This window comes from Cibotium barometz, chromosome 50 (assembly GCF_041138505.1).
Source record: "Cibotium barometz isolate CiBa-2024 chromosome 50, ASM4113850v1, whole genome shotgun sequence".
In the NCBI taxonomy this organism is placed as follows: domain Eukaryota; kingdom Viridiplantae; phylum Streptophyta; class Polypodiopsida; order Cyatheales; family Cibotiaceae; genus Cibotium; species Cibotium barometz.
In genome coordinates this window covers 32580783-32593989 of record NC_141095.1, presented here as the reverse complement: position 1 = coordinate 32593989, position 13207 = coordinate 32580783, and the positions used below count along the sequence as shown (strand labels likewise).

Below are 13207 nucleotides of genomic sequence, written 5' to 3'. Positions count from 1 at the left end.
GAGAATAGATGCACAACCTATCACAATATATTTTCAAACCACTACCGCAGATCTTCATGAGAGCACCTTGTCATTTTGAGGATTTATCCAAGACAATTCTTTTTCACCATTTCTTGGACCCCATCTTGCATTTATTTAATTATATGAGCATTGTTCACATTTAAAAACTATAGCCTATTCCAAATGTAAAAATTCATATTATTATTTTCTTATATATATATATCTTGGTCATATGTAAGGCATGTGGGTTTTTTTTAAGAGTTCACCATATAAGGTGAGTAATAAGCCTAGTAGAATAGGTTTGGTAATCCAAGTCAAGGAGGGTGGGAATAATGGATTGAATGATTTTGAATCGGGATAGTATTATAATCCACAAAGAGGGCCCAAAGACTTGGCATTTATTGGAATTTTCCACATGTGCACAAGTCTTACATCACCAAAGGAGAGGAGGCGACCATTATGCCTAAATAATTCAAGATTCCATTTGATATTATATACATATATGTACACTTTTTCTTCCCAAGATGGCTTGGCAAAAAAAGTCTTGGAGACATGGGAGACCCACCAAAAAAAGTCTTGGAGACATGGGAGACCCACCAAAAGGACTTTCTTCAAGGTATACGATTTTTAACCATCTTCCACTCAAAATTTGGGGATGAGAATTTTCGGTTCATACTATGTATGAAACCGATAGTCAAATTTACAGAGCAGAGCACGCGACAAACTTCAATTTTGGTTTTGGAAGCTCCTCAATCCGAGCTACACAGAAAAAGTTATAGCCAAAACAGTGGGCTGTAAAAATTTTGGATAGTTTACCCAAACCTCTTCCTCACACATTCTCTTACCCACAATTACATTCACCACTTTGTAATGATTTCACCCCAAACCTATTTAAAATAGCCTTTGAAAAGCTTGGTTCAAAAGAAAATTGTAATCATATCTTTTGAATTTTTCTCCACCATCTTGGACCTAGCAGCAGTTGGAGACCTGGTCCAATTACAACCTCTTCATTGAACCATTTTCACACCACTTAAATCCTTGCTAAGGGAGTCCCTGTCCACCTATAAAAGGGGCCATCTATCACCATCAAAGAACAAGTTTTCTCTTAGTCCTCAAGCTCATGCTGGCCTCTTCTTTTCCCATCGCCCATACCTTCACCAAAGTCTTTGGTTTTCCTCTCTATGCTCACTGCATCATGTGGATCTTGCCAACATCACCCTAGGTGTGTGAAATCGATCTGTGATTAAGCCACTCTCTCTCTCTTTCCATGTACTTTGAGAACTAATAAATAATCTTTATTCTATTCCATATGTTTTAAGCCTCAGTTTCCATTAATGGGTTGTGTATTTATGACATGGATGCTTCTTTTTTGTTCTTCCATTGAGTTGGTTTAGGATTAAGAGCTCTCTTTTTTTTGTCTTTGTGTGTGTGTTTCTTTTGGGAGGTGATAGAGGCCACCTTTCAAGAAAATCACCCTCAATACATACATACATACATACATACATACATACATATATATATATATACATATACATATACATATATATATATATATATACATATACATATATATATATATGTATATGTATATATATATATATATATATATATATATATATATACATATACATATATATATATATACATATACATATATATATATATATACATATACATATATATATGTATATATATATATATATATATATATAGATATATATATATACTCATTAAATGAGCAAATGACTTGATAGTGACAACTACTTGTGTGCCCCGATGCATTTAGGCATGTGTAAAAAATATGTATAAAAATTAAAAAATTTCTCCTTTCTCTATGTGAAAGATCTCTCCTCTTGCCAAGTGGGGCTCTCCTTTGCTTGCCACATGGTAGGTTACAAGTAATATATATATAGACTAGTGGGGGAAACCGGGTTTGATTTTTTTGCGAGCTTTATTTGGCGAGCTTTTTGGAGATAAGATACTTTTATGTGAGCTTGTAAGAAAAATGATACATTTTGGTGAGATTTTATATAGTAAGTATTTATGAAAGAGAAATAAATACATTCACATACATACGTACATATATACATGTATATTCTCAAACACACCTACCTACCTACCTGCCTACCTGCCTGCCTACCTACCTACCTGCCTACCTGCCTACCTACCTGCCTACCTACCTACCTACCTACCTAAATACATTCACATACATACATACATATATACATGTATATTCTCAAACACACCTACCTACCTACCTACCTACCTGCCTGCCTACCTACCTACCTACCTACCTACCTTCCTACATATATACATACATACATGCATGCATACATACATACATACCTACATACCTACCTTCCTACATATAAACACACATTTTATGTCCAAGAAACTTAAATATAGGCACAAAAATACCTATCTATGTACCTTTCTTCCAATGTTTATTTCAACACAAGTAAAAACAAGTATACCCGGCTCATGTTTTTTTACAAAAAGATTGAGTTCACATTTCCTTACAAGAAGATATCTGGTTGGTATAACTCCTTTACCATAGCGTCGCAAGCTACCTACAATATGACTTTAGAGTACGTGATAGTATACTCCATCCCAAAGCAAGACAAAAATAATATTGGTTCAAATTTTCTTACAAAAAGATTGACTTCACATTTCCTTACAAGCTTAAGTAAGCACAAACATGGAAGGCTTGATTAAAGCTTAAGTAGGCACAAACATGAGAGGCTTGATTAAAGCTTAAGTATAGGCACAAACAGGCTTGATTAAAGCTTAAGTATAAGCACAAACATCCTTGCTTCGAGGACGTGATAGTATATTGTCCACTTCCTCTGGTGATAGTGTCGGTTGATGCATTACCATATCCTCATTCTTATGTAATCCCAAAACACGCAAGAAGACAAAATAGATATGCTTACATGCAACGTAAGACTTTCCTCTAGATTCTCTTTGCATGAAATTAGGACATGTACACCAAGGTTGTACCTTGATGTGTATAAAATAGTCCTCTCCACTCTCACATGCCAAATGAAAAATAGAGTAGGGGGATGGCTGCATTGCACTCTCATTAAGGACTGTCGCTGTCATGGCCTCGGCCCTACCAATCCTCTTTTCTGCTTCTTTGGAAATCCAATGCCTCCACTTGGTTGATGTCTTTGTATTCTGTGTAGCATCATGTGGCCTCTTGTCACTCTCTTTGTTGCCCGCTGCTTGTGTGGACGTTTCTCCCACCCCCGACACAAAAGGTTCTTCATGAGTAACATCTAACTTGAACCCTGCCTTTACTAATTTATCTACCTCTTGGCTGGTTATGTTGGTCCCAACATCCACTTTCCACATATCTGCTGGGTATGATGGCTTGTATATTATGTTTGGATGTACATGCCATGTGTGTGAAACATATGAAGGACAAAACCACATCATTTGAGCCTTTGGCCCTCCCGGACCAGGATGTCGTCTAATTATAGCATTCTTCTACATGTCATCCCGACCTAATGAGAAATCTCCCAGACATGCTTTGGCTACCTCCATGTCATTCTCTATCCCCATATAGTGCCTTTTTAACTCTTGGCATGCACGTCCCAAGCCTCCACATCCCGCAAAAACGTCCAAGACACTATCTCCTTCACTTGAGAAGGTCTCCACTAGCCACCTACAATGAAATACAATCATAAACGTGCATCTAAGTATTTTGAAAAAGTAGCTATGAAAATGACCAGAATGAAAATTATCTCACCTAAAGAACATAGGAGATCTTTCTGCACCACCTCGAATGTAGCGCTCCAAGACCATTGTGCGTTGGAATGGATGCTTCTTATTCTTCTCAAAAATGAAATTTCGTTGAGCATTGAATAACTTCTTTGAAACATTTTGCCCAGCCTCACGATCAATAATAGGGACATGGCAATTTACTCGATAGAACATACTAAGCGCCAATGTATCCACCTACCATAACGAGAAAACATTATGTTTGGATATCCATACCACATAACATGTATACACAAAGGAAAATATTTCAGAGATTATGACTTACCCGTTCTCCATTGTCGTACAAATAACTTGATTCCACATGAACAGACATTGTTCGATGCATGACCAATCCAACTTTCTTTCCCATGGAATATATTTTAGGAAGTTGATCCATTAGACTCAAACACACAAACCAACCCTCATCAGCCCACAAACAAACCATCAAAACTGAGTGTGGCACGTATCAATGATGAAGAAACTTGATTCCATGAGGGACACCCATCTGTATCTACATCAACAACCTGTAAACCTGTAGGAAAGTCAGCCCATACGAGGCGAGCCACTGTATCTGAGGGAGCACCTCTATGAGATAGATCCTTGGGAATCTTCATCAAGAATTCTTCCACACTACATAAAAGATTTATGATGTTTGGTTTTGGTAAGTACAACTTGGAAAACTAATTATATGGTGAAATTATTCTTTTTACCTATCTGAGCCCTCCGAAAGAGTGTGGATGTCTACCAGCAATATGTGTGAAAAACATCTCTCACCTGCAAGTAAACAAGACAAAAAATGAGATGCATTTCGAAAGCACACACTTCTCAAAATAAATTTGCAATGGAAAGTACTCTTACTAGTCATGTCCATGATGTCACGTTGTCCTAACACCTCCCCCTCTTGAAGATGCTCTGGAGGGTCTCTCTCTTGATCTTCATTTGTGGGATCTCCCTCTTGAACATCATGCATAATGTCAAGACGTCTCTTTGTTCGCCTCTCACGTTGCACTTGAGATGATGTAGATGTATGCTCTTGGTGTGATTGTGGCACTGGTGACAGTGGTGTGGATGGTTTTGGGGCCACGCGCGAGGATCCAACTACTGGAGACTGGGTCAAGATTGTTGGCTGTGGGGAAGGTATTCTAGAGTCTTCTTGAGTTGGGGGCTCTCTTTCAAGCTCAGATTGGCAATTCTTAAATTCTTCAAGAAATAGATCAAGATAATTAGTAAAAAGATAAAAATCCCCATACCTTTTTGTATATGTATATGTATGTAGATGTATATGTATCTATGTATATGTATATGTACATGTATGTGTATGTGTATATGCATATGTATATGTATATATATATGTATGTAGGTATGTATCTATGTATATGTATAGGTATGTATATGTATGTAGGCATGTGTCTATGTATATGTATGTGTATGTATATGTATGTAGGTATGTATATATCAAAACTTAACAATGTTTCTTTAAAATCTAACATGCCAAATCTTAAATGTAACATGAACTTTGTATGTATGTAGGAATTTAGTGTATGTATGTAGGTATGTATTTATGTATGCATATGTATATATACATATGTATATATATATGTATTTGTATATGTATATATCTGTATGTATATGTATCTAATATGTATATGCATATGGATAGTTTACATATGTATAGGTAGGAAGGTTTACATAAACATATACATTTACATTTACATGCATATAATTCAGTAGAAAGCAAAAAAGTACCTTTTTCTAGGAGCTCCTCACATGGAGGCACATGATTTAGAGGATAGTCCAACCACCAAGGACATCTCTTAAATTCCCAATCAGAAACCCCTCTCTCAACCCATTCCTTCGGGTACATTGTTTCCGAGGAATTTGGATCTACCCATTCTTTGATTGCTTCCATCTCTTCGTCCATTAGACCTTGGCCAATGAGTAGCTGCACCCACCTACATGTCCAAAATAAAACAAACAGTACTAAAATATTTTTTTAAAAGCGTATATGTATTTTCTACAAAAATGTAATGGCATTAGAAGATATATACCTATAGACAACCCTCTTTGCGGCATTCTCCACCTCAGGTTGCTTTTGGCCTTCCTTTACTTTTCCAATCTTTGCCCACACCTCATGGAAGGCCCATGGTATGTGTTTCGATCGCTCCTCTTGCACCCATTGCATAAATGGTGGGATGTAGACAACATCATCATATACCAATAAACCCTCCAAAATAGAGTCTGCCTCCCCTATTAGCTCTTCCCAATACAACTCTTTCTTCATATGCAGCAACGTCTTTTTGTTATCCCCAAACATCTCTGAAATTACCTTGTCCTTTGCCCTCCCGGTCATAAGCATTTGAAGCAATTCCGTCTTCCTATTTCAGCATCATACCAAAACCATAAGAGATTAGATATTAAGGTTAGTTTATGTTAAGGGAGGTTTATTGACATGTGACATACCTTTGAGTTGAAATCCGAGATATGGCGACTGTGTAGAGCTTTTCTTTGGTCAGAGCAACCAATCCCTTCTTGGACCAATCATAGTTATATATGAGTTGAAAGAATGCATCACCATTGGATGGGTTTGCAATTATGAGCATCTTGTACGCTCTATCTCGAAATGTTTGCTCTACACCACGTCTGGCTTTCTCACATTTTGTCTCATATTCTTGCAACCCCATGGCATGTCTATCAATGCATGATATAGCTTGCTTCACCGCATTTTCAAACGGTGTCTACGTATAACGAAAAGGACTCATTATCACTCACACGATTAAAAAACATTGATAATCTGTTTATTAATAAAAGATGGGAAATGCAAACACTACCTTCCACACAAGCTGTGCCAAGATTGTAGCTGGAGCATTGTACCATTGCTCTCCACTTCGTCGCTCCAAACTAAGCTCCATTAAAGCCCACCTCCTTACGTCTTCACCAAGGTAGTCCAATATGGATGATTTGTCCGCCATTCCAAATCGTTGAAACATGAAGATCTCATGTGACAATGTGGGTGTAACACTAGTGCGCACCAATCTGTGTTGTAAAGAGTCACAATGAGCTAAGAACTTAACTATGACTTCACAATGTCCATAATTAAGTAGAGAGAGATCACTTACTCATTTTGAGATCGCAAAGCCAATAGCAATTCTCCTTCTTGCTTCTTGTCCACAACCAAAAATTGACATTTGACCCGGACATGGCGTGAGGGGCTATGAGACCAAGCTAGAGAAAGCAAAACAAAGATATTACAATATATTACTTTTAATGTTGCATAAAATCACTCTATGACATTCAAAAGAACATACCTTCGCGCACTCGAGACATCCATGCCTTCACACGATGATTGCCATCCCATACAAGAAACTTCTTACCCCACTGAGATCCTCCCACTCAGTTCCTCTGATTTCATCCTCAAATCTGTCATGTTGTACCACCCAGTTTGGTCCCCATTCTTGCAAGTCTATTTGTGTGACCGCGAAATACATAGAGCTTCCTGGACGTGTAAGTGAAACTAAAAAAGGAGGAGATGCTTCGACATAACCATGGCAGTCAAAAGAATCACGAAACACCTCAAGTTGGGTAGAAACTGTACGGATGGATTCATTTGGAATCAGCCTGCATAAAGGGACCAATGGGGTAGAGGAATTGCGTTGCACAAAAAACTTAGTGAATACATCACCAAGCAATCCCAATTCAATAGATTTTCCAAGAAGCCTTCTATGGGTCTCCCCTTGACCAGTACTAGATTCAGGAATCTCCGTGTGAGTTGGAGGAGGTGAGCTCATTTTGTTCTCCAACACAAGCACTTCTTCCTCATGACCAAGAGAATTATGCGCTTCTGTTTCCTCTCTAACAGGAGATACATGTGAGGACAAAGGTGTCCGTGATTGAGCTTCCTCGCTAAGAGTCAAACAAACACGCCCAGATCTTAGTGAGTATCCCTGTTGTCTGTAAGACACACACACCAAGCCCAAGTAAGCATATCTAAAACAATAAAACACAATCTCAATAGAATCTTGGCTATTCACATCATATACCTTTCTTAGACTTTGCCTGTTGTTTTCCTGCTTTTCTTGGAGCCATCTTCCTTTCTTTTGCCCTGAATATGAGTAGCAAAAAGTTTGAGCTGAATCACACATAAACCCTACTTCATGTATATAGGAAAACATCAACCTCACACACAAACATCTCCTACTAGTGTGTGTGTGTGTGGGGAGAGAGAGAATAGCATAGACATGAAGTGAAACCACGGATTATATTGAAGAGCTAGAGTTGCAAAATGGGCTCTTCTGGTTAGAGTGCACATTTGAGGAGAAACCAATAAACCTGAGCTTCCTAGCTTAATACAAGAGCCATTGAAGGAGCTAATATATATTGGCTGTTCATGGTGGCAGTGATGCAAACCCATTGCAGTGTTTTGTCCGAGAGGACCATGATATAAGCGTAGAAGGACGTGCCCATTTCTTCGTCATCATCATTACGATGATCCATAGCCAAATGTGAGCTCAAATTCATTGTGCCATATGTTCAAGCAATGATAAATGCGTACAAGAAATGCACCATTCAAATGGGACTTACACGACTCTCTGTTGTGTGAGCTTGTGCTTTAAAGTTTCCTATTACTATTGGGAGAAGTAAAGGTAAGCCTAATGTATCTAATATTTGAATGGGAGTAAAGGTGCTAAGCCTAAGGACGTAAAGGTAAGCCTAAGGTATCTAACATTTCAATGGACGTAAAGGTAAGCCTAAGGTATCTAACATTTGAATGGGAGTTAAAAAATTCTATGTTGTGTATAAATTCACATGACCTCTATGCTATGTATATATTATATGGCTAAAGGTTGTGGTAGAACCAAAGTACTTAATGTTTATAGGAAAAGGTAAACATAAGGTACCTAACATTTAGGTTCCTTTAGGTGCCCACCCACCCACCTCCCCTCTCCTATGTACATCTTGATGCGTCCACCCCAGGCAATGTGTGCCTTCTTTTTCTAGAGCGCCAACGCACAATATTGTGCTCCAATAGCCCCTACACCTGCATTCGAGAGAGCAACCTTCCAAATGCAAGAGATAAGGAGAGTTCTCAACCATTGTTACCCGCCTACGCTAGAGATAAGGAGAGATACCCGCCTACGCTAGAGATAAGGAATACGCTAGAGATACGCTAGAGATAAAGGAAAAATATCAATGTTTTCGGAATATGCTAGAGATAAGGAAAAATATCATTGGAAAAAAACGTTGCTCGAATTCTGCAGAGAACCTTCCAAACGCATGGGTAAGCGAAACCTTCCAAATGCAAGGATAAGCGACCACGGACCACGTTCATCAGAGGGGAAGGACGACAGTTTATTTGCATAAGATTCGTGTTGTCACGTATTGTTTTTCTCTTAAGAGCCATAAGACTGATAACTAACACACCCATGATAAATAAATTGTAGATAAACTCAAAAAACACAAAGCAGACGACGAACTCGATGAAGAAGACAACCCAAACTATCATTAAATAGGCGATTGCCAAGACGAGAAAAGATAAAAACAACATGGCAGCAAGTAGTCCATAACATGCCATAGAATAGAAAACCTCTAGAACCCGCAATTGTCGAGCTCCAAAAACCAAAGCCAAAATCAGATCCACAAAGGCACATAACATTCAGAAAGACCCATCATAGCATAGCAGCATGCCGATGAACCACAGAACGGCCATGTGCATGCCCTTCGAGAAGGCCTTGGCAGTAGCATGGGCACAAACCTGCGAACTGGACATTCGCGCAAAAGACGAAGAGAGAAAGCGCTCGTGCATTTCCACCCCCCCGGCAGAGCCGGGGGGTGGAAATGCACGAGCATGGCTTTTAAAGGTCGTCTCCAGCTATTAACGTCGTCTTCTCCAGCTGTTTCTCAAACTCCGCCTCCTCAACAAAACGTCCAGCGACGCCTGCGTCTTCGCCTCCACCTCCTCAAACGCCTCCGGCTCCACCTCTACATTTGCTCAAACACGCCTCCATCGCCTCTCCTCCAGCATGTCCACTCCCCCGACAGAGCCTGGGGATGGTCTAGCGCAGACCATCCCCAGGCTCTGCCGGGGGAGTGGACATGCTGGAGGAGAGGCGATGGAGGCGTTGCGGCCAGTGCTGCCCCGTCTCCTCATACTTGACCACGCCACAAACTGGACGTCCTCAACACCGTCACCACCTACGAAAGCTACAACGTACACCTCCAATGAAGCCGCTGCCGGCGCACAGAAAAGAAGAACAGAGGAAAATCGAGAAATGAAAAAAAAACTCACCTCTTCTCTTGCATTCGTCTGCCTGCTTGCTGAGTTGAAAGTATCCTTCATGTACCCTAAAAATATCTTTTCTTTGTGTACCCTTTAAACTAAGCACCACATATGTGTGTGTGGCCTAAAACATACTTAGCCTAAAAATAGATACATATACACACACATATATATATGTCTAAAAATGTATTAAGCTATATGTGTTTTATTGTACACACGTACATTTTATAGTTTAGGCTATTTAAATATGTATATATATATTGATGTTAATAAATGTGTGTGGTGTGTGTGTAGCCTACTAGATATATAATCTAATATATTTGTATATCCTAAAATAAGTAAAAGACTAGTCTCTTTGTAAATACACACACACACTAAAATACATATATCCTCGTCGGGGAATTCTTAGCCTAGAATATATACAATATAATAATATAAATATAAACATGTGTGTATGTGTATTTACATATATCCCCATCCGGGGTGCTTAGCCTGGAATATATACAATATAATAATATAAATATAAACATGTGTGTGTGTGTATTTACAAAGAGATAAGCTTTTTATTAAAATAACACTTAGAATTAATAAATGTATATATTTGTGTATTTTTTTATTAAAAATTTTTATTTGTATATTTTTTATTAAAAAATTTTATCGTGGTCATTCTCAATCGTGATTGCTCCACCTTGTTTTATCATTTCAACCACCTACATTCTCAATCGTGATTGCTCCACCTTGTTTTATCATTTCAACCTCCTTCATTCTCAATCGTGATTGCTTCACCTGTTCCTTCGTTTTTATATTTTCATTTCACATTTTCGTCTCTCCTATCCTTTCTGTTTCACATTTTCGTCTCTCCTGTCCTTTCTACATCTTCATATTGCCTTCCCTATGGAGCACACTGTTACCTTTGAGTGGGAGGCTGTAGCAAAAAATCTCAAACTTTAATACTTCTCCACCAGACCATGCTTGTCAGTCACGGATATCTACAAGGGTTTTTGCATTCTTCACACGCCCTTTCTGGAGTGAAAGCTACTAGGACCGCTACAGGAAATCATCGCTCATTATGATATGGAGGGCAATAAAAACTACCTCATAGATATTTCTCGAAGTAAAACATATATGCTACAATGTAGTCCTCTTTGTGCTGCTGATAGTCTTGATTCTAGTGCTGACGACATTGCCCAAGATGTCCGACATTTGGAGAGTTCAGTGGATAAAGAATTAGGGACACAAAACACCCATGTTCATATCTCGAGCTCCTCCTCTGAGAGTGACTTGAATGGCTCAGCAACTATTTTGCAACCAGGTGAAGGCACAAGCAATCCAAAAGGTTCAAAGCACAAGATCTCTGAAGATGAATGTATTGCTTCAGAGAGTATACTTTCGGTTCTTCGTAAGAAGGAGCAACCTTCTCTTCTACGTTCATTGTTGGAAAAAGTTACTCGAGTCATCCAAGTCCAGGAGGTGCCAAGACATTATGATGGTGATTCCATCCTAGAGTTTCCACCAACATATGGCAAAATAGGAAATATGGATGGAATGGAGCAAAAATATGATGGTCACCTATGGACACGTCCAGTAACATCAAACATGTCTGTAAGTTGTACCGTGCGTATTAGCTATTGTGTTGGTACTTTGGAGTGCCATAGGCTCAGCTGTCCTTTTTACTTGAACAATAAAAGGTATAACAACACCTTCTTTCATGGACATCTGACAAAAAAGATTGCAATTGGACTTTTGACAGAGGATGAGAAATCTAAAATAGTTTGTCACTTTTGTCGCAAAACTGCACATTGTGTGCAAGTGTGTAGATGTATTGTGTATTACGTTATGCCTCGTGACACAACTATTACAAGAATGATGCTCCACACTGGGCTGCATGAACATCCAGTTCAGCCAGGAACTTCAAGGTCAATGTGGAGCGCGTGAAAATGTTTGTTTCTCAAGTGCTGAAAACCCAGAGAAGTGCTGGTCCTCGAAAAATATAGATGGATATTGTGAAGGATATGCTATTTTCCTCCATGATGAATCAAAATGATGAGCTACCTACAAGTATTGGGGATCATGAGCTCTGCAATTTTTTGGAGGAGTTGAGTCCTCTTGTGGAAAACCAGAGGTGAGTATTCACTTTGTATTCGAGATTGTCATGGTTTGGAAGTTTAAAGATCGATATATACATTTTTGATCTTTAAAAGATTGTGTTTTATATTTAAGTAAGTAAGAAAGTATGTATGTATGCAATGTATGTATATATGTTAGTGCTGCGTAGGTGGCTGTTGTATATATGTATGTATGTATATGTCTATGTATGAGGTGTATGAATTTAGGTAGATATATGTATATATATAATTATATCAATAAGTATGATGTGGATCAAAGACTTTGTAATCGAGATTTTCATGGTTTGGAACTTTACAGATCGATATATATATTTTTTATCTTTAAAGGATTGTTTTTTATATTTAAGTAAGTAAGAAAGTATGTATGTATGTATGTATGTATATATGTTAGTATGTATGTAGGTAGCTCTTGCATGTATGTATGTATATGTATATTTTGTATGTGTATATGTATGAGGTGCATGAATTTAGTTACATATATGAATATATGTAATTATATCAATAAGTATGATGTGGATCAAAAGATTGAAATTTATATTGTTGATCTTTCAAAGCTTGTTATTTATATGTAAGTAAGTTCTTGGTCCTTTACAAAGCTCATAGTAAGTTCATGGTCCTTTGCAAAGCTTGGACTCCTTGTTCATTGCTCCAAAAGCTCGGCAAAAAAAGCTCGCAAAAAAAAATCCCCCAGGGAAACCCGTGTATCGCACGTCTTTTGAGACTCCCAATTCAAATTCTACCCAAACCTCCTCCTTCCCTTCACAAACCTCCAAATTCTTATGACGTGGCTATTTAGAAGTCATTTAGAGATGGAAACATTGAATTGCCTAGATATAAGTGAAGATATAAGTTAAATTCTATGCATGGAAGTCACATTGTATTTAACTTTTGAATGCCATGGCACCAATTTTGAATAGACATGTTAATTGCCTATGGTGCATCTTTTCATGGGGGTACTATTTTTTGAGAAAAGATATCCAAAAACTAGATAAAGGTACCTTATACGCTATGCTTAGGGTATGTTTTATATGACTACATATAAAAC

The 13207-nt window shown here is 38.2% G+C and overlaps 1 protein-coding gene across 1 annotated transcript; it reads right to left on the bottom strand.

Moving 5' to 3' along the window:
• Positions 1-4187: 4187 nt before the first annotated feature.
• On the bottom strand, positions 4188-6783 carry LOC147610035 (uncharacterized). Its single transcript, XM_086787248.1, has 4 exons — positions 6591-6783; positions 6223-6497; positions 5811-6137; positions 4188-4212 (listed from the first exon to the last, which is right to left on the bottom strand). The coding sequence occupies exons 1-4, from the start codon at positions 6747-6749 to the stop codon at positions 4188-4190; spliced, it is 786 nt and encodes a 261-aa protein (XP_086643374.1). The 5' UTR covers positions 6750-6783.
• Positions 6784-13207: the final 6424 nt, after the last annotated feature.